Here is a 21,530-nt window from a genome sequence, read left to right as displayed (position 1 = left end):
AAATTTATTTTCTTATTCGAAGTCGCGACCAGCATGTAATCCGACGAAGGGCTGCCGTGGTGCGTCTGCGGGCCTAGAGGGTAAGCAAACACCACGAAAAAAAAAAAAAAAAAACGTGGCTGTGGCTTAGCTCAGCTAACGCTGGATATGCAAAGCGAAAGCTTGGCTTAGCCTGGTGAAGTCTTGGTTTCACTTGGTTAACCTTTGACTTAGCTGTAATTATTATACTTAGGTGTACCCTCATCGTTATAAGCCAGATATAAATTATAAGCCGACAAGTCCAAGCGTTTCGCGAGCCGAACGGCTCCCTTATCCTCAGTCTCCGACGCTAGATTGGCGCGCTTGGCATTCTGGACCGTCTCCAGTGAAGCAGGTCGCCGGGCGATATCCGCAGAGTGGTCAGACGCCGGCGGAGCCCGGCGTGGCGAGTCACGTGATGCGTTGCCAAGGATACGGCGCAGCTGCGGTTAAATAAAGCTGCAATTGCTGGCGACGGCGTAACTCGGCTCGACTAGGTTAGTAAAGCTTTCGCTTTAAAATGCAGCAGCAACAACATCAGAACAGTTTTCCGAATGTCTCGGCCTACTTCAAGCAGAGGAATACAGTGCGTGCCTGTGTGCGTGTGTGTGCGTGGTATTGGATCTGGCGCCGTTGGTTGCGGGAGTTGCAGGACGTTGAGGACTGACTTGGGGAAATGGAGGTTTTATTTACATTATTTACAGTATTTAGCACAAAGCAAAGAACAGTAATAAAGTTATCGACGGGTGGCAGCAAATCGGACGCTGCGGCCCGTGGCAAGAAGAAAGTTACTCTCCACGATTCGTCTCGCTTTTCACTACTTCGGCCTCTCGGGGTCACGTCATTTTCAGCCAATCGTCGAGTCAGCTCAGGTGTCGTCATTTTCCTCCAATCGTATGAGCCCGTGCAAGTGACGTCGTTTCCGGCAGTGGGGACGCTCCAAGGGCTCCATTGTCTGATGGTTGACTTGTCTCGGGCGTTGCCTCCTGGCCTGGAAGCGCCTACTGGAGGGGACGAGTTGTCTTGAACGACCTTCCGGAGCTGCAAAACCGCTTTGCTCGGGACCACGGTCAACTTCCTAGAACCACGCCAGCCTCCGGTTGCACTTCCGGGAAGATTCAAGCAAGTGTGGGGGGAGACAAAAGCTCGAGGTGCGGCGCACGAGGTGGGGATAACCGTTTTGACGAGACTGATGGCACGGTCGACGCGCCCCTGCGCACCAGGATTGACATGTGTCGGCGAGTGGTTGAGTTCGGAGAACTTGACAGATGTCCGTATCTAACAGTGCGTACGTGCCTGTGTGTGCGTGCGTGCATGTTCACAAACTTTGAAAAACATCTCCGCGGACGGCTAGTCACTTACAGGCGGTTACCGAGGTAGGTGAGCGGTGTCACTTTCTTCAAAACCCTTTTGCGATTACACGTGCAGCAATAAGCAGACACGAAATCAAGCCACAGTTTTCATCTTTCGTGCCATACGGGTAAAGCTCTGAATGAAACCTTCACAGAGGCATTTGAGACAGGCAACTGGATACATTAAAGACAGCGAAGCTGTGTAACTGAGTTAGCCATCCTTTGGAAGTACTGCGGCCTTGCGTGATGAACGCCGGTTAGAATGAACGCCGGTTAGCATGAACGCCGGTTTGCATGAACGCCGGTTAGCATGAACGCATGGTGAAATTCCGTGTCCCCACCTGCGAAAATTTGCTGCAGTGGCGCGAAGTTTCATCTTGTCCTTGCTTATGCGTTCAGGCGCATCTTTGGCAGCGCTAAGTTTGTTTTCCAGAGCATCTAAAGTTTTAAAATAACTCAGGTTTACGTTTAAGTTTTTATTGTGTGCAGAATGAGCAATGCTTGTATTGGCAGATGAATGAATGAGAATGAATGAATGAACGAGCAAACGTTTTTTTATTTCTGGAAAAGGGAGAAAGGGGCCTATGCAATTGAACGTTGTCGCTGGACAAAGTTCCGGCGCCCACATAGTCTTCTGTGGTTAGTGCGAACAAGCTTGCATCGATAGACAGCATCAACATGAGCTTGGGAAAGAAATGTATTGCATGCATGAAAGTTCTCGCTCTAACAAGTAGAAATATGTTTTTTTTTTACTTGCCCGAAACCATAATATGATAATGAGGCACACCCTATAGTGAAGGACTATTCATTCATTATTACCACCTGGCGCTCGTTGATGTGCACGTAAATGTAATTTACAATAGCGTTATTACATTTCGCTCCCTTCGAAATGCGGACCCCACGGAAGTGGTGGAACCCGCGTCTTTGAGGTTAGTAGCGTAACGTCAGAACTACTTAGCTACCAGAGTGGGTCCCACTCGAATATACAGCGCATCGATTGTAAGTATACCATCCACAGAAGCCAAACAACAACAGGAAAGAACAAGTCAAGAAAACAATCGCAACAATAGACAAATAAAGAAACTGTGTTTGACTCTCAGTGGCGCGGTAAGTTTATGAGCAGTATGGCTTCAAAAATTATTATATGTATTCTGGTATTCACTTTTGCTCTCGCTGATTCCTACGGTGGATTTTGATGTCTTCGCTAAGCAGCTGCTGCAGATAGAGTGAATTAAGACATGGGGATGCTGTATAGACGATCCCTCTTATATAGGAATCGGTGTAGAACACGAAAGTGAAACGTGTCTTCACAGAAGTAGTGTAATGTTTATTGCACATTGATATATAATGTCTATTGGTGTTTGTGGCTAAAGCGCCCCTTAGGCGTTGATGCACCCACGCTGACGCCTGGTGGCACGTCTCCTCCATCACGACTACCAACGTCGATGACCATGAGCAACCGTCGTGCATATGGAAAGCTGCACTACGCTGCACACGCTAGCACAACGCGAAAGACGAAGCACGTAACTGACACACTAATACAACGCGCAAGACAAAGCACGTAACTGAATCGTCACCGAGTCAAATCAGCGCGTACAGCGCGTCGTAATTGCAGCCTCCGCGATCAACTTCAGAAACATTTTCAGAGCTAATTGCGGAGGCCACGCTCCGCTGTGCTGAGTACGGTGAACGCCACCTAGGTGGCGTTGGTAGTGCTTCTTGATGCCAGCGTCCCTTCGAATGCTGGCATCGAGGCGTCGTAGTGCTGAGACCACCGAAGCGTTCACTGTCGGTGCGCGTTAGTGTCATAATGCAGTACTTCTCTTTTCTGCTCGTAGGCGGCGGCACCGCCCCGAGCAAGAGCGCGGGTACACGGAGGAGTGTTAGATATATAAGGCGCGTCTGTGTAGCTCTCTGCAAATGCGTTTGTGGCGCAATGGGTTAAACGTTCGGCGATCTATCGTCGCGGACCGAGAGGTCGTGGGTTCGATTTCCAAATTTTGCATGTTTGTGGAACTTTTTCTTCTGGTTTCTTTCTTTGTATTATGTTCTATGACGTATTTCCGTGACGGAAATACGTCAGTGAAGTCTTGGTGGACCCCGGCATAAAACACTTTCGTGTTAAAAAAAATAATGATCATTAGCTACGTTTTGCGCGACTATATAACACCAACATAAAACATGGTAAAGAAAATTTACCTTGTCTTGCAAGTCCACTCATGGGTTTAGGAGCATAAGATCGCCACGAACTGTTCGAGATTGTGGGCGTCTACAGTAGATAAGCGAAGCTAGGGGAATGACATTGGTGTGAAGCCGCCGCTGACGTCTGTGCAATGTACTCACGTCCCCTCACCATGCTTAAGTGGTTCGACCTCATATGTAACGAAGCACGGGCAAGCGCGCGCAATCTCTAAAGCGAAGGCTCTAGTGCGCCATGTCTCGCAAGGTCATTCATCCTGTCGCAATTACCTTGAGACACCGAAGCCCGAACCTGCGGAGCGCAAGTTTGACAGGTGTGACGTCACACCACGTGATCCGCTGCGGAGAGGCGTCGCACCTGCGCTCGCTCGGAGCCCCGCCGCGGCGGCACCACGTGACTAGGCGAGGGTTTAACGGCTGCTTCGCCGGCGCATGGTCGCTCAGTCGCTCTGTCTCGCCATGGATGGCGCGCCGGCTGGGACGTCTATAGATATAGCTAGATGGCAGGCTGCGAACTCTCAAGCAAAGGCAAAGTTGGCTGCTGAAGCACCGGAGGAAAGTGAGCCCAGATTAGCACGTTATCGAGAAGCTTACCAAGCCCGGAAGCTTACATTAATGAAACATTGTGTGCATAGGCTTTGGAAAACCAAGCCTAACGGACCTTTCGCTCGTGATAACTAGATTCACAAGAGTTAAACCTCAGCCGATTTTTTGAGAGCGTAGTTCTTTTGCGCCCGTTACTGCGGCAAGCCTTGGCGTCGGCGTTCCTCGTAATCTAGCGAACGAGCACAGTGAATGATGAAAGAGCGAACGGGGAGCGCAGCGGGAGATGGCGATAGCGGCGATAGCGAAGAGAACGCGAGGAGCAAAGCAGAGGAGGAAGGTGTGGCGAAAGCGCGACAAGACAATCGTAGCGCCGTGCGAGACGGGCTCAGCGGCGGCGATGGCTACAAGATGGCGCCATAGTAGCGCGCGTCGTCTGTTCACCGTTGACGCAACCGATACCATATATGGAAACAAAGCGCTGCATCAACGGAGGTCTATGCGGCTGCGGCTGTGAATCGCGCCACGCGTCGCCCACGTGTTGCCTTTTGTGATCTCGCGATCGGAAGGCAGTCCTTACTCACTTCGCTCCGTTTGCAACGTGCCGCACGAGACACATTGGCCACGCCCGCCAAAACATGGCGAAATGAAAATATGTACAGCGCTGCGCACAAATTTCGCATTACGAAGTATCGTAATCGTCGGTGATTTTTGTTTCCTAACCACGCCACCTCCGATTTACTTAGCCTTTAATTTCTTTTAACTAAGATTATTGTCCTCAATTTATCAGCCCGATTGAATATTATTGATTATATAATTTCCGCTGAGATGCCCCTATAATGCGTGACGGTAGCAGCACATATATAGACCATGGTTGCCTACTATTTGAGGGGAAAGATGGCGATGCTAAAGAATGAGTCGTCGGATTACATCTAGATAGTGCTTCTAGCACCGCCGCCCCCCTCCCCCCTTGTTCTTTCTCTGTGTCTTGCCTCAGTTTTTACTGATGGGGACTTTCAGTTTCCTAGCATACCCTTGCGAAATAAGACGTACTAACTCGACCAACAAGCCACATTTATAAGAGAGCTCGTGGCGAAAGAAAGCACCCTACTCCATTTTGACGGGAAGTCGTACGCGGTCTACGCACGCACTGAAGTGTTTCTCTAGTTCTCAGAGCAGTTTCTGCTGTAGCCGGTGAGTTTTGTGACATTATATCGTTTCTCTGCACTCAACACTTTAGTGGATCGACGCTGCACCATAATTAGTTCGCGCGCCCCACTATGCATCACATCACATTGGTTATTTATCGTTGTTAAGGTTTGCTGCAATAGCCGGAATCTCGCTTTGCTGTGCCTGCTCTCTCCATTACGGTATCCTCGCATAGGGACTTCCTGATTCTAAGCTTCTAATTTGTCACATTCCTAGGAATGAGCTAACCTCTCCCACCACTGGTCCAGGTGAAAGAACCCTTCACGACCGTTCAGAAATGATAAGTTAGGAGGAGAATCCACTATAATGACTGCGTAATCGCGCTGCTTCAGAACTTGGAAATTTGGGTGGTGTGTTCCCTGCAATCCAGAGTCGGAGATTTGAGCCCTGTGTGCACGCATTTCAGATGCGACAAAAGACGATGTTATAGTGGACGAACACGACATTATACTGGGTGTGTTATTTTACCGTAGATATCATTTTTTATCCCCTGTGGAATTAAGCACAAATCTACCTATTTATCTCAAATATTGGAAGTGTATTTCCGTGGTAGAATTTAAGCCACGTACTTCCAATGACTGCTAAGCACGACGTCGCCGGATGCGTAAACACCCCTGTACTTAGCTGCAGGTTAAAGATCTTCAGGTAGCCCAAATTATTCCGGAGTCCCCCGCAACGGCGGGCCTCATAATGAGATCGTGGGTTTGGCACGTAAAACCCCATAATTTTCCAATGAATGTAACAATCATACGATCATACGAACAAAACTTCATCCCTATGCATTATACTTTTTTCTTGCATAACTAACAGGATTATTGCGTGAATAGGGATGACTTATATTTAATTGTATAACGGCTTGTTCTTACGCCAGATTATGTAAATAAGACATTCAAAGCAGCCGCAACACTGATGGTATCATGCTTCCGTCATGAACAGAGCAAACTTAAACGCTGTAATAAGCAAATATTTATTTCCATGGGGCGATTAATTATTTAGTGTTTTATCATCCAAACGTAAAAAAAAAGACCACGAAGGAAATTTAACCCTGATTTCGTTTAACCAAAATTTTCTTCTCCCGAAGCAGAACGATTGTTTTCTTTTGATTGGGAAGCTGCTGGCCTCTAGTTGATCGGCATTTTTTTCGGGTCCGCGATCGTCCGCAAAAATGTGGGCCGATGCAACACCACCTAGTCTTGGTGGTGTTGGCCGATGCCAGCGGCAGTGCGGGGCCAGATGTATCGGCTCGTAACCTCCTAAGGAAGACTCGTCAAGCAGTCGGTCTTCAAGACACAATTACCGGCATTCGGAGATGACAACGCAGCTACGGCACTTTCGGAACCGGCCATCGCAGCTGACTGACAACCTGAGACGTGCTGTTGCACACTGCCGCGCTCGCCGTTTCCGCGGTCCTCTCACCATCATCTCGTCATCACCACCAGCAGAAACATGGCAGCCGCCTACAGGAGCTGCACATTCTGGTCTATAGCATCTACATAACATAACGCAGTGTCTGTTAACATGTAATCCCAGTATATTCAGCAGTAACACATGATTTCATCTACATCAATTTACAGCCAAGTGCACCGATTCCCGCAGCTCGTATCATCCGCAACACTTTTATGTGTAAATGTGAAGCCGTATACGTATGTTCTAAAACATATTTAAACCATTTTTGAGATCATTGACTATATATAGACTAAAATATAATAGGTGATAGCTTAAATAGGCGCTGAATGATAAAAAATTGCGCAGCTTGCAATAAGTTGTGCAAGGCTGGAGAATCAGCAGAGCTGGTGATCACCTAGCTTCTTCCAGTTTCGCTAGGCTCGGCTAAGTTTTGCTCCGGAAGATACTGCGGATGAGCACGTAACCACCGCATTCGTTCTCGGCTGGCGGCACGACGAGCTTCCAGCTGAGCGGCTTCTTCGTCGCGAGTCTTGTACTTCTTCGGCCGTCGCATGTTACATTTACTCAGTAGGAAGTCTACGAGAGTTGTGTGTGTCGCCGTCACGGCTACATGGTCTTTATAACCAGTGTGATGTCATGGCCAAGCTTCACAAAGTGTTGTCATGACTAAGCAAAGCAAGAATTGCGGCGCGAAGCAATGACATCGCTGGGCGAAGCTGGGTAAGTGATTGCTAGGCGACTGCATTGACGGAGCGGGTCTGCTGGAACGCGCTGTCGGCATTGGAACGCGGTGTCGGTGTTGCAAGCTGCGCTATGCAACGCGCAGTGACGTCATCAGTGGCGCGGCGGCGGAAAAGCGTTGCCGGAGCTAGAAGAAGCGAGGCGCAGCTTTGGCAAGTGGTTGCTGGGAAACGCAGGTGACGTCATCGTTCAGCGCGTTTCTTTTTGTCCGCGACGGATGGACTGACGGTCGGCTTAAACAGCTCCGCTGTTAATAATGGCTTCCCGCTAACTAACGTCGATGGTTTATCGTCGGTCTCATCTTGTGCACCATCGACGTGCGACGCCTGCAGCACCACCTGGCGGTGTTCCTCATCCAACGAGCGTTGCGAGACGCCTGGTAGATACTAGGGCGCTGTTCCCCTCAGCACAGCCGGAGTGCGCTTGCGTGCTGAGTCGCAGCAATACATCGTAATTGCGTGCAGTAGGAACACCGTCCGAGTAGGTGCTAAGGTAAACCTTTCTATTGCTGCCAGTGATTCGCCTGTAGGGCTAACGCTCTAAATTTCCTTTTGTTATATTACAAATACGTCTGCCTTCTTTACCATTCCTGTATTTGCTTCCTGCTTTCACTTATATCATTTTACATGTGAAAGCTTTGTTCACGACGTGCAATATATTCGCTGACGATAAGAAATCAGTCATTTTTCTCGTCGTATCTCTATTGCTTAGCCATTTCGAATAGCGGCCGGGTCGGCGGCACGTGGGAATGGAGCAAACTCAATGTAGATGCACCGGCTGCTGCGGTATCCGCGGTAGATATGTGGAACGGCTGTCGCCGACGATAACGAAGCACTCGATCCTCGCCGCGTTGCAAAGGTCAGTGTACGAAAAGTGCTCGGCATTGTACGCGATAGTGGGTGCTGGGCTCATTTTTATTTGTCCTTGTTGCTAGGTCAGCCAAAGCGCATGAGACCCCTCAGTATCAGTAAGCTCGGTGAAAAAGCCACGGCGATCGTGCGCGAGCGTAGGATTCGTGCCTGAAGACAACGCCATGCCGGATCATGGACAAGGGCGGGTGCACCGTTTTCGCGACCACGTCCGTTGCCGGCGTCAACTGGCGACCGACGCGGTTCGTCGACGAGGTGCCGAATTCACGCGTATGCGGCCTCTGCCGCATGATCCCAAAACGGATGGTGCTGTTGCCGTGCTCGCACGCTCTGTGCCATTCTTGCCACGCAGCCAGTTTCGAAGGGGGCGTTGGGCAGTGTCCACTGGATGAAGAGCGATTCGAAGAAGCCGAGTGCGTCGGTTATGAATTCCCTACCAAGAAAGCAATCACTTTGAAGGTGAGCAAGAAAAGAACTGGTTCAGTCGTCTTCTTCTCTTTTTTTTTTGGGGGGGGGGGGGGGGGCGGAGAGGATGGGAGAGAATTGTTCATTGGCATATTAGTTGCGCTGCTTCGTGTTTCGTGCCTTACGTTAAGAGTGCCCATTTTACAATTGCCGAACTGTAATCTTCTAAATCACCTTGACTAAACGTTCGTTTTTAGTGTCCATCAAAACTCACACAATAGAAAACAAACTCATTGTAGACTCATGTGAAATATTGTTTTGGAACTCGATGTTTAATTATTTCTTAGTGTGGCAGACCAAGAGTATCTGCGCTATAAAAGTTACAAACAGGGATAAGGTGCCGCAGAAAGGTTCGCGAACGTTGAGATAGATCTTCGTCAAAGCCGGCCTTCTCATCCTCGGCAGATTAGTTTTAATGGGTTAGTAGAGGGGCGTTACGTCTAGTCATTGTCGGTGGCTGTGAAGGGTGACGCTGAAAAGGAAATGGGCGCTGTCGCCTGACGTCTCTAGGCGTGGTTTCTAAGACGAGGGGAGAAGAGCGAGGGAGTGGGAAGGCGACACAAAATAAAAACAAAAAGAAAAAAAAAAGAAAAAAAGGGACATAGGGAAGCGGTTGGTGGAGCGAGAGCTGAGGAAGCCTTCAGAGAACTGGACACAAAGCGTAGATGTCGTAGGCGGCGTGCGTTTGTGGTTTTAGGAGAGCAGGTCAGCCTTGTCAGTGTGCGAGTAAAAGGACATAAGTTGAAAAATTGACTTTAGTAGCGTACAAGTATTATGTATTATGTAAGTATTTTTGGCCGATGAGTCTTGCATGAATTTGTTTTCCAGTCACACCTATGTATTGTCTGCTACAAGTGGCACACTCCAGACAGTAGACTACATTGCTTGACGCGCAGGTGAAATTCGAAATTACATTGTGATGGTATCGCGATGCTGTAGTCTACTATAGTAGTAGATTTTATATGTTTGTATGTAGAGCATCTTGGGGCGACCACAAAAGCAGGATGTTGTCTTCGGCTCTGCCCTTAGTTTTAGAATGTCCAAGAATGTCCTTGAAAAAAGTGTTGTGTCTGAAGGCTACCCTGGGCCGGTCGGGAAATATCTTATTAAGTTCCTGGGGGTTGGTGATGAGGAGTGGGTAGTATTTAATGGGGTTGGTGTTCACCTTTGGAAGTGCGTTTGAGAATTTAGTAGTAAGAAGGGGCGGTTGTTTGTTCTTGTGATTTCAGGGTTAGGTTTGAGGACCTCGGCTCGCTCAAGTTTGGATACTTCAAATTAGGCTTTTTGAAGGGCAGTGTTCCAGTGGTTCTTGCTTCATAGGGGTTCTTTAAGGTGATTGAGTAAGGGTACAAACAACCTTGGAAGGAATAATACCTCATAGAGAAAATTTAAATGCCTCCAACCGACAGGATTTATCTTGGCACGCGGCAACTTAGAATTGGTAAAAGCTGTAACTGAAACCGGAAATTCACATATTTATTTATTTATTTATTTATTTATTTATTTATTTATTGAAAATACCCTCAAAGACCCTCATTACGAGGGCATTACTTGGGGGGGGGGGAGCGGATCACAGGTGCGCAGGCACTGGTCATACATAATACTTATACATCCTAATAAAAACAAAAGAATATACAAAAGTAATATTACAGTAAAACACATAGGGAATGTGCAAGATAAGTCACAATTATTGCAGAGAAAACGTTAGTACATACTAGGAGAGCATAAGGCAACTGCAATAAAAACAAACAGCAACAAACATCGATGAGCACGACATCGCCGCATTTCGATGGAGGCGAAAAGCAAAAACGTCCGTGTGCTTGCGTTGTAGTGCATGTTAAGGGACCCCAGGTGGTCAAAATTAATCCAGAGCCCTCCACTACGGCGTGCCTCATAATCAGAACTGGTTTTGGCACGTAAAACCCCAGACAGAAGAAGTAACAAACATCGAAAACACTGTAAAGTCCAATAATAATAATAATAATAATAATAATAATAATAATAATAATAATAATAATAATAATAATAATAATAATAATAATAATAATAATAATAAGATTAGGTGACAAGTCGTCAGCGAATTAGATCTTGGAACTTAGTTAAGTCCGGTTCCGTGGCAATGTCTGATGGTAAGGCGTTCCACTCAGTTATTGTGCGCGGTAAGAATGAATATGCATAATGGAATGACTGGCAGTTAATGCGTTTGACTTTGTATGGATGGTCACGACGTGGAAAGATAACTGGTGGTGACTGAAAGAAATCATCATGAAGTGATGGATGGTGATAAAGCTTATGGAAAAGTGATAGGCGAGAACTTTTAAGCGAAGTGCTAAGTTGTCGAACTCAGCTTTATTCTTTAACGAGGTGACGTGGGTGTAACGTGAGTAATCTGAAAAAAATAAATCGCGCACCACGGTTTTGCAAGGCTTCGATATTACTGATGATATAGGTTTGTTCGGATCCCAAATGATAGACGCGTATTCTTCTAGTTTAGGACGGAATAATATTGTGTACGCTAGTTTTTTAACATGCGTTGGAGCTTCTTTTAAGTTGTGTTTAAGAAGTCCGAGGGTACTGTTTGAAGAGGCAAGGGGCAATTAATATGATTATTTCATGATAAGCATGACTGAATATTGATACCAAGGTACTTGTAAGTTGTAGCGAGTTCCACAGCGTTATTATCGAGGTAGTAGGTGGTTGGAATTCGTGGTCTATTGGTGAAAGGCAAAATATTAGTTTTGTAACTATTTAATGTCATTAACCAATTAGAACACCATGTCCTTATTGCTTCCAGGTCAGTTTGTAGTAAGTGGCTATCAGTGTTACTTGTTACACATCGATAAAGTACACAATCATCTGCAAATTGTCTGATTTTGGATGACACGCAACTCAGTAAATCATTAATATAGATTAGAAAGAGTAAAGGTCCAAGTACGCTGCCTTGTGGAACTCCAGACGTAACATCAGCATAACATGAGTTAGAACTGTTAACTGATGTAAACTCAATTCTAGATGAGAGAAAATCGGTGATACATGCAATTATAGTAGGGCGAATGTTAAGCTGTGAAACTAACAACCTATAGTGTGGAACATGATCCAATGCCTTAGAAAAATCTAAAAATATTTCGTCAACTTGAAACCCAGCATCTATCAGTGCGTGTATGTCGTTAATAAATACGGCAAGTTGGGTGTCACATGAGTATCTCTTGCGAAAACCATGCTGATGCTTGAAAATAATGTTGTGGTCTTCAAGAAGGTTGATGACTTGACTGTGTATGATATCTTCGAGTAATTTACGAATAGTGCTGGTTAAGGAGATAGGACGATAATTAAGCGGAGAAGCACGATAACCTGTTGAAAACAGGTATTTTAGCAATGCGCCAGTCATTAGGAATGCAGCCAGTTGATAGCGACTGGGAAAATAGAGTGGTTAACATAGAACAAATACTATGCGATGTATTCTTTCAACAATGATTATTGAAGCCTAGATGGTCGGCACTAGATGACGTTTTAAGATTTTAGTAAAGATAAAACACCCGACTCACTGATAACTACCTCGTGCATAGTGATTCCCACTAATGCCTTTAAAGTTGGCAATGAGTTAACGTTCTCCTGAGTGAAAATTGTTACAAACGTATGATTACGAAGTTGAGCGCAATCTGAATCAGTGATAGGAACACCATTAGAATCAGTAAGACTGATGTCAGCGCGAATTCCAGGGTTCAGAACACGCCAAAAGCGACGAGTATTATTTTTTAACATGGATGGTAAATCACGAGAAAAGAAGTTATGGCGAGTAGATTTTAGCAATGCCTTATAAGCCTTTTCAAGCGCTTTGTGTTTATCATGTGCACTCGCGAGACCAGTCAGTTTTGCCTACCTGCACAGTTCATTCTGTTATTAAGCCGCCCAAGCTTGTTGGTAAACCAAGGAGAACTGTTTTTGCAACAAATCGATAACATAGGAATGAACGTGTCAATGAGAAAACTGAGGGTGGCTTTAAAGAGGACCCAGTTCTGTTCAATGAAGCGTGAATGAGAATCACGCAGACATTGATCTGAAAATGTTAATTCATTGCTAGTTGCGTCGAAATTGGCTTTACCGTAACATCTTATTTTCTTTTTGGTAATTGTTCTTTAGCTCACGCCAAAGTTAATGCATCCAGTTATCACATCATGGTCAGCGATGCCTTCTTCATGAGTTATGTCGGAAAGTATATCAGGATTGTTAGTTAAAACTATGTCTAGAATATTGGCAGAAGTTTCAGTGGATCGTGTTGCTTGACTAATAACATGAGTTAATTATTAGAAAAGTCAAGACAAGCGCTGCGAAAGGAATGTGCAGCCGCATCCGTGGCCGATACGGAGAGCGTCGACCAATCAATATTTGGAAAATTGAAATCGCCAACTATAATAATTACCGGCCTCGGAAAAAGCGCGCGCACCTTGCTCAGTACCCGACGATACTCATTGGAAAACGCGCCAGACATGTCGAGTGGTCAGTAAAAAACGCCAATAATCACACGAAATGCCGCATCCTTCAAGGAAATCCAAGTACATTCAAGAAAAGAATCGATAATGATGGGTGCGGCAATGAATTCTTCCTTTATCGCGATTAGCACTTTAACAAAGGCGCTTAAAACACGTTATGCCGATAGCTATCATTGATTACTAAAGAGACCTTGAAACGATTTTGACGATTTTGTGAGAACGGACTGATTCGTTAGGGTAGGTCCTTCTGATTATTAAGTGAGGTGTTTAGGGCGCTCCGCTTAAAGCGTGTAGTTTATTATGAGGATTTAAAATGTGCATCGCTACCGATCGCAACGGCGCCACTCCCCTGAATCTTGAGCCGCCCCCTCTAAATTCAAGTATTAGCCCAAGTGACGTCAGTTCTGGATGTTATCCTACTGACTACTCATTTCGCTTCATCGATAACTTGTACAACTTTATGGGCGCCGGAATGTTCGTAATAGTTTGAATGTTGGTTAATTTGTATCTATAGAAAAAAGCACCGGAAAGGGAATACACAACGACAATTGAGCACTACACTCAAGCACTTCCCATACACACCAAGTGTCTGCTTGTGTTACAAGGTTCTCAGTTTTTGGCGCGAGCGCCGTTGTCAGAGTTGGTCTCGAGATTTCTATTCACTAGCACCATGGATCGTTCTCGTTACGTTATCGGCTGCAAACCTAGCGAGCGGGGACACGTCAAGCTATGGTATCGTGTCCCTCTGTAAGGCAGCATGCGAGTGGAGTGGGGGCAGCGCATCATGTTGTGGGTATCCAATCAGCGCTGCAGCATCTCCGCATTTGCGGCCGTCACTTCACACCGGAGGATAACTACCACAATAGAGGGTTTTAGCGTGTCCGGTATTCGGGTAAACGCAAGCGCGAGCCAACTGGGCGTTTTATCGGATGGGCGGAGGCCCAAACGTGCACGACCATCACGGTGCAACCACCTGGTGGCACAGAACTGAACCAGACAAACAAAGATCTAATACAGCGGTAACCAAATGTACTTCTTGCTACTGATGTAAATTTTCTCCAGGAGCGCAATAGTGAACACGTTGTCTTTTGGAATGTTTGAAACATTTTGCACTCGGTTACAGCAACGGTGGGTCTCTGTTTCGCTGGTTAAGCTCTGTGGAATGTTTGAAACATTTTGCACTCGGTTACAGCAACGGTGGGTCTCTGTTTCGCTGGTTAAGCTCTGCTTCACCAGCTTTTTCCTGTCTGTCGCCTACCACTCCATTTAATATTTTCTTGGACAGGGGAACAGCGCAAAAAAAAAAAACACGAAAGACACGAAGGGAGACAAACACCAGCGCTGGCTGACTACTGAATTCTTTATTCAGAAAGGAACACAAATATATACCTAAAAGAAAAGAAGAGTACATCACTGCGCATCGCCAAAAAGAGTGAGACACCGATTAGATTTCCCCCGAATTATTGCGGTATTTTCTTCCTCGCTTTGACGCATATATCAAGCATACGACCCATTTTCCCATGTACACCTACACCCTCCTATTACTTTTTTTTCTCGTTTGATCCTTTTTGTTTTTATTTATTTTTGTTCTCATTTTTTTAAAGACCACCATCCACACATTCCAGAGTCCCAGACGTCAGCATCTCTCCTTAGGCGCCTCCACCACACAGGCTCACACCCCTTCTGTATATCGCCGTGGCGATATACAGAAGGGGTGTAGGACTACTGAGGCGTAGGCGAGCACCCAGAAAGACCAAGCCGCTCCCCTCCAACTACTCACTTCCATTGCCCCCAGACTCCCTGTCGCCATCTTAACGCCTTCAGAATTACCCGGCGCACAAGTGCTACGCTACACGAGTCATTCTTTCAACTCATGTCCTTTTGTTACTCACGCACTGATCAGTTGACCGGCTCTTCTAAAAGCACAAACGCACGGCGCCTAACGCCTACAGTTTTTGCCTAGTTCATCGAAGGCTCCCTAACCTCTCGCAATATCCGCCCGTGGCCTTGCTGTTCATTTTTATGCTTGTCCCCCCTGTCCCGCTTTTGTCTCGTCGTCTTAGAAAGTACGCTTAGAGACGTCAACCGTCAGTGCTCATTTCCATTTCACTCTCTCGCTTTACAGCCAACGACAACGACCACACCTGGCCTCACCCAAAGAACTGGTTAATACTATAACCTACCGAGGATGACAAGACCGGCGTTGACGAAGTTGGGTCCTCCTATCGAAACGTTGGCCGGCCTTCCTGGGGCATCTTATGCCTGTTTGTAATTTTAATACCACAGTGTGCCACTCCTTCTCTCGGACCCCTTCTTGATTTTTGGAGACCGAGAGAGTGCGAAATACTTTCAAATGTGTGAAGTCGCCCTGACGTTTTGACAATGTCGTTTCGACGCGAAATTCAAAAGGAAAGTTGTCTGCTTCATGTGGTGATAAACATTCACTTTCTATTCGAACTTCGCACTTAAATGTCAGAAAAGGAAGCTAGGTCATCACAAATATAACTTCACTAGTGATATCTCTAAACAGTACATTGCTTCCGACATTACATTTTTCTCAAATTCTCACTTTAACACATTATCCTTCAACCGCCACCGCCCTCCCTGTTTCCCCCAACCAACCACCCTATAACAGCTATCTTGGCCTGTACTATGTGAGCGCATTTATTTGAGAAGCACGCTGGCGAGATAAAGAAGATTGCGGTATCCACTGCAGAACAATGCTACTGTCAACGCAGATGAGTTAGGAGATGGAAGAATACTTGAAATATGGCGTCTTTTTTCCCTCGATTCTGGCTTAGCATGCCTGCCTTTTGTGTAAAAGTGGCTATCTTGCTGTTGAGAAGAACAGCTAAGTGATTTAGCTTGACCTAATATTGATGTTTGATGCCTTTTGTTAATGTCTTGACGGTGACAGATACAGCTGGGTGATTTTGTGCATGTTAACTTCACTATAGAGTTTCGCGTATACGTTGGTTCATACCAGACGTCACGTAAAAGTACGATCTAAATATTAGGGAGAGCATGCAATGACCATTTAGTAAAAAAAAAAATTGTTTGCCAGAAATTGTATTGTGTGTTATTTATGTCTTTTCTTGTCTTTTTGTTTTGCTATTAAGGTGCATTGCTGGAACGAAGCGCACGGCTGCGAGTACACGGGAACCATGGACCGTATGCTGGAGCACTACGAGAACGCGTGCGCATTTCACATCGTGGAATGTTTGCGATGCGGTGAGGGAGTCCAGCACAGCGACCTGCCAACGCACTACGTGGCCGGGTGCATTGCCGATGTTTCTACCGCGATCACAGAGCACCCGTCCTCGGAGCATACAGCACTAACCATTGAAGACGTGAGAGCTGCTCTTGAAGACTTGAAGGCGATGTTGGGGGACGCCAACCACGACCAGCTGCATCCAGTGATCCAGAGTCAGTTGAATGAGCTTACCGAACAAGTGAGAAACCAGGAAGCCACGTTCGCTGAGATCACTCGCGAACTCAGAGCATCCGAGCAGAATTTAAAGGATGAGATGGATCAAATCGCCGCCATGATTACATCGACCGTTCCGCACCAGCCGAATCCGGAGGCCCAAGCGAGCACGTCAGTCGTTGTCGTTGCGCTCGGAAAAAGCGATGATACTTCGAAAGTTGGAACACTTAGCCCACCAATCACACGATGTTCTGGAACGCTTGCGGCAAACTTTCCTGCAGCCTGATGCCAGCCGCGTCATTGCTTATTGTAAGACTTTGGACTATAGAATTCGGCATTTTACCAGTGCGCTGCCAACGACGGCCGCACGGGTTAAAGCAATTGGGAGCGTCAGCTATGTTCTCACCCTGGAAAACTATGATGAAATGATTCAGTGGAAGGGAGAGCTGAGAAAGTTTGCTGAGATTACGGTGTGGCACATGAGGGACGCGTGCTTTACGCTTGCCGTCAAGAAGGGCTTCAGTTCTTCTATGTACGTGGATATCGAGTTTAACGGGATGCTGGTGAACTCTAGGTGTTTGCCACCGTTTTGGCGCATGAGGGTGCGGGATACTGTGAAAGATTATAGTTTGTTGTCTTCCCGTAGCGTTGATTGTTCCTGCAAGTTCGATAAAGACACATCGGCACACTTTCACGTCGGATTCGATATAGACATTGGTTCAATGAATATTGGTCCTCCCATCCGAGACGCGAAGATGCAGTTCTGCATCGAGCTCGAACATATGAATAAATGAAAGGTGGGGTCACAGGAGCACCTAACGTTCGTCATCACTGAATGTGTATGACACTGCTGAATCCTCCTTGCCACTTCCTATGTGTGTGACTTGAGGTTTTCGAAGTTTTGATGCCCTTTCTTCTAAATAAAATTAGCGCTGTGAAATGTATTTGAAATTTTCAAAGCATTGTAGCTGTGAGCCTACTCATTAAAGACTTTACTGACTGTTCATTTTTGCGTTTATTTACTGGGCTTCTACAGTGTATGTTCCTTATTACTGTGCTGATGTTGTGCTTCCCCTGCGCTTCCTAACCTTATGGCGCCTTCCTCGATACTATTCTCTCTATTAGTACCGTGCGGCTGCCAGAGCGATTGATTCTAAGGCGACGTTCGTGTTTGATACTACGCTGTAATACTGCGCGCTTCCCTGTATACGAAAATCAAACGTTAACATTCAGAGTGTTCAGGCCTTCACTTATGACTTTACACCATATATTTTTGGCAAGCTCTTTTATTGCGATAGCAAATATATGGACACTCCAAGCGGATTTCTTCCGTCGGCGTCATCGTCGCCGTCGCCGTCGTCGCTGTCGTCGTCACCGTCGCCGTGAGGTTCCGTATGAAGTCCAACAGCGATGAAATCGTCGCCGCGCGCCGTATGCTGTATGTGTGAGTGAAAGCGCGCGAGGGACGCGCGCTTTCACGAGGAGCGGGGAAGCGAGCGCACGGCGGAGAGCAAACGCGACTTATTCCGTCGCGCGAAAGACCGTGGGGGGACGAGAGGGAGGGAGGGAGGGAGGGAGTGGAGGTGACGTTTAGCTGCGGCACCAAATGCACATATTTTATAAAAACGTTGCGCGGCGAGATGGGGGTAAAGACTTCCGACGCTGCTGGACGAGTGTCCCTAGGCAGCCCACATGCAAGCGCTTTTTTAAACTCCGCTTGCCTGTAGGCTCCCTAAGTGTCCCATTCTGATCTCGTCGAAAACCTCCGAGCCGCTGCCGGAGGCACCGGCAACAGTCACCAACGCCGCGCGCGTTCGGTGCGAACGCGGGCAAAACGCCGCGGGCGTCGACTACAGTTCTCCGCGTTGCTGGTGCTGCTACATGTCCATGTTTATACAGCTGATAAAACTACTATCCTTACTTCGTATAGCTCTCTACTAATTTGCTATCGCAATTGATGCTTCGCCTTTCGGGTGAAACTGCGACATTTTTTTTTACTCCGTCGATCAACGGTGTAATGAAAGCTCTAATACCACACGCAAGCAGCTCGATTGTTCAGATAATCGGAGTTATTGAAGATAACATCTTGAACACTAAATCTCTTGTTTCGGTACTTCTGGATTGGGATGCTGCTTAGACCAGAAAAGTGTTGACGTTGATGAGAAACCTGTGTCCCGACATCAGAGCGAATGATCTTCGTAATTCTACGGGAACGTCTGCCCGAAGACCCGACAAGACCTAAAAAGCTGCTGATATTTACGAGAAAACAGGTGGCGACTGAAGGGAAATGTATATGAATCTTCTTTTTTTCAGCCTTGTTGCCAATGGGATGAGTCGATTATCATGCTCACACGGGTCTTTTGACCGTCGCTGCTTGGTAGTGCCTATAATAGAACTTGGTGCTCTTCGTGCTTGTCTTGTGTTAAACGTGCGATGCCCTATTTTTTTTTACCGCTTTCAGTTATTGTAGTTATCTCTCGCCGTAACGACTACACAAGATCCTTTGTTTCCTTTTTGAAAGCACTGATGTTGAATCCGTGCCGTAACGCCAATTCTCGGAGCATTGTCCTAACTGCAGTTCAGTTATGAGACAGAAAATAGGAGGCTTGCGGATTAATTGCTTACGCTTGCTTGCTTCTGCGACGCACAGAAACGAACGTACACGGCATGTGAGCTTTCCTCTGCGGTTAGAATGACACCATTTATTATGATAACCGAACTCTCGGCTTGCATCGCATCAGACGTAGGGCCACCCTCGTACGTCTCCGGTCCTGCGAGGTACGCAAACACCCTTGAAAGGCAGGAGCAGCAACATGAGAAATGTTTTCAGAATGTCTCGGGCCAAGTCGAAAAATGTGTGTGTGTGTGTGTGTGTGTGTGTGCGTGCGTGTACGCGCGTGCGCGCGTGCGCGCGTGCGTGCGTGCGTGTTTAAACACTTTAATAAACGCCACCGCCGACATGTGGCCACTTACAAGCTGTTGCCGAGGTAAGTGAGTGGTGTCACTTTCTTGAAAACACTTCTGCGATTACACGTGTTGCGGCTAGCAGACATGAAAGGCCATGCTACAGCTTTCATCTTTCGTGCCAAACGGGTGAAGCTGTGAAAGAAACCTTCGCAGAAGCATTGCACTCGGATGTATCCAAGACCGCGAAGCTGTGTATTTGAGTTATCCCTCCCTTCGGAAGCACTGTTTGCTGGCTCGCAGCCTAGCTCGAGTGCAGCAGCCGTAGCAGCTGCGTTTGAAAGCCGTCTGGCGGCGGTTTCAACGCGGAATTTTATTGAATCGTTTATTATGTTTACAACCTACACACTATTAATTTTTCGCGGCATTTCATCAACGTTCATCGACCACATACGACGTCTTATTTCACCCCCGCAAGAAAACCGTGGCGGAACTCTTCTGAAAAACTTCGTTGAAAAAAATTGAGTTATGTATCCTTACGTGGTTTGAAAGTGAAAGCATTATGTTTTATACGAGGTCGCGGGATCGAATCCCGACCACGGCGGCTACATTTCGATGGGGCGAAATGCGAAAACACCGTGTACTTAGAGATTTAGGTGCACGTTAAAGAACCCCAGGTGGACAAAATTTCTGGAGTCCCGCACTATGGTGTGCCTCATAACCAGATCGTGGTTTCGGCACGTAAAACCCCATAATTAAATTTTTTTTTATGCCAAGAGGGCAGTCGAAGCCAGAGGGTTCCTGGACTAAGGAACCTTGCCACCTCGTGTACATACCGGGCCTCGCTCGGGACACTGTTTCAACAATAAACGTTTCTTTTATCTCTCTCTAATAATTGGTCACGTACATGATACATGACGTCATACACTGTCACGTGTCCTTCACAAGTCTATCTTAATCTGCCTTAATCTACCCTGCTCTAATTTTAACAGCTTTAAACCGCCTTAATTTACATTATCCACTTGAATCCTCCTCGCTGTAATTGTACCAACCTTAATCCACCTCTTTCTAATTTGTACCTCCCTTAATCCACTTTATTCCACCTTCATCTACCTTGCTCTCCTTTGTACCAACCTTAAGCCACCTTTTTTCCACCTTAATTCATCTTCATTCACTTTAGTCCACCTCATACAAGTAGCTGATGACGTTACTGATGATGATGATGATGATATTTTTTGGTACAACTCGTTGCCTACGAGGCCGGCTTTTCTCACTCATGGGACATTCCCCATGAGCATTCTTCCCGACATATCATCAACGTTGATCGAGCATGACGTCACATTTCGCCACCGCAAGAAAACCGTTGCGGAACTTTTCTGAAAACCTTCGTTGAAAAAAGTTGACTCACTTATGTATCCTTACGTGGTTTGAAAGCGATTAATAATTGGTCACGCTATGTCCTGCGTCCGTTTATAGGACGTTTATAGACGCTGCTATAGCGTGCGCATGAGTGCGTGGTCACGTGGTATTTTTACAGCGAAGGTGTTTCTGGATAGGGTCCCGTCAAATCTTCATGTGTGCGAGCAAAACCTCTTGTCCCATGGGTCGATCCCGGATAAAGTGCAGAAAGAGTCCAAGCGCAATGGCACATACCTCTGTGGGATCCAGATGGTAGGCTCCGGGTCCTGTAACGCGCCATTCAACCACCCTTTTCACACCTGGGACCTCTCAAAGGTAAGAATAGATACTATGATGGGATCTTAGGCTAAAAGACCGACACTAGTCGGCCATGTCTTCGTTTGCACCGCCCTCTCTTTGTCGGCGTTCTAAGCGCTTGCGTATCTAGTTTCCTTTTCTAGCGCTCTCCCATGGTGGCGGTGCCGTCGAAACTTCACGCGTGTCTAGT

General features: G+C 46.6%; 2 protein-coding genes and 1 long non-coding RNA gene across 18 annotated transcripts in view; 2 read left to right on the top strand and 1 right to left on the bottom strand.

Annotated features, from left to right (window-relative positions):
- The window catches only part of LOC119431215 (uncharacterized), a 635,270-nt gene that overhangs the window by 4,761 nt on the left and 608,979 nt on the right, over nt 1-21,530 (top strand). The gene's annotated exons all lie outside the window — the stretch shown is intronic.
- LOC119431222 (TNF receptor-associated factor 3) overlaps nt 1-21,530 on the top strand; it is a 276,207-nt gene that overhangs the window by 167,589 nt on the left and 87,088 nt on the right. The window contains exon 2 of one of the 14 annotated variants that reach the window (XM_049657808.1): nt 8,594-8,797. The exons of 9 other annotated variants lie outside the window; for them this stretch is intronic. In XM_049657808.1, coding sequence (XP_049513765.1) covers nt 8,594-8,797 — 204 coding nt within the window. Of the gene's footprint in view, nt 1-8,593; nt 8,798-16,529; nt 17,806-21,530 lie in introns of those variants that run through there. 4 more of the 14 variants (XM_049657814.1, XM_049657812.1, XM_049657826.1 and 1 more) reach the window with 4 other exon arrangements.
- LOC125940984 (uncharacterized) overlaps nt 1-21,530 on the bottom strand; it is a 109,260-nt gene that overhangs the window by 24,530 nt on the left and 63,200 nt on the right. The window contains exon 3 of one of the 3 annotated variants that reach the window (XR_007464133.1): nt 16,415-16,547. The exons of the other annotated variants lie outside the window; for them this stretch is intronic. This is a non-coding gene — a long non-coding RNA (uncharacterized LOC125940984). Of the gene's footprint in view, nt 1-16,414; nt 16,548-21,530 lie in introns of those variants that run through there. 3 annotated transcript variants of the gene reach the window in all.

Source organism: Dermacentor silvarum, chromosome 10, assembly GCF_013339745.2.
Source record: "Dermacentor silvarum isolate Dsil-2018 chromosome 10, BIME_Dsil_1.4, whole genome shotgun sequence".
In the NCBI taxonomy this organism is placed as follows: Eukaryota; Metazoa; Arthropoda; class Arachnida; order Ixodida; family Ixodidae; genus Dermacentor; species Dermacentor silvarum.
This window is presented reverse-complemented; position numbering and strand designations above follow the sequence as displayed.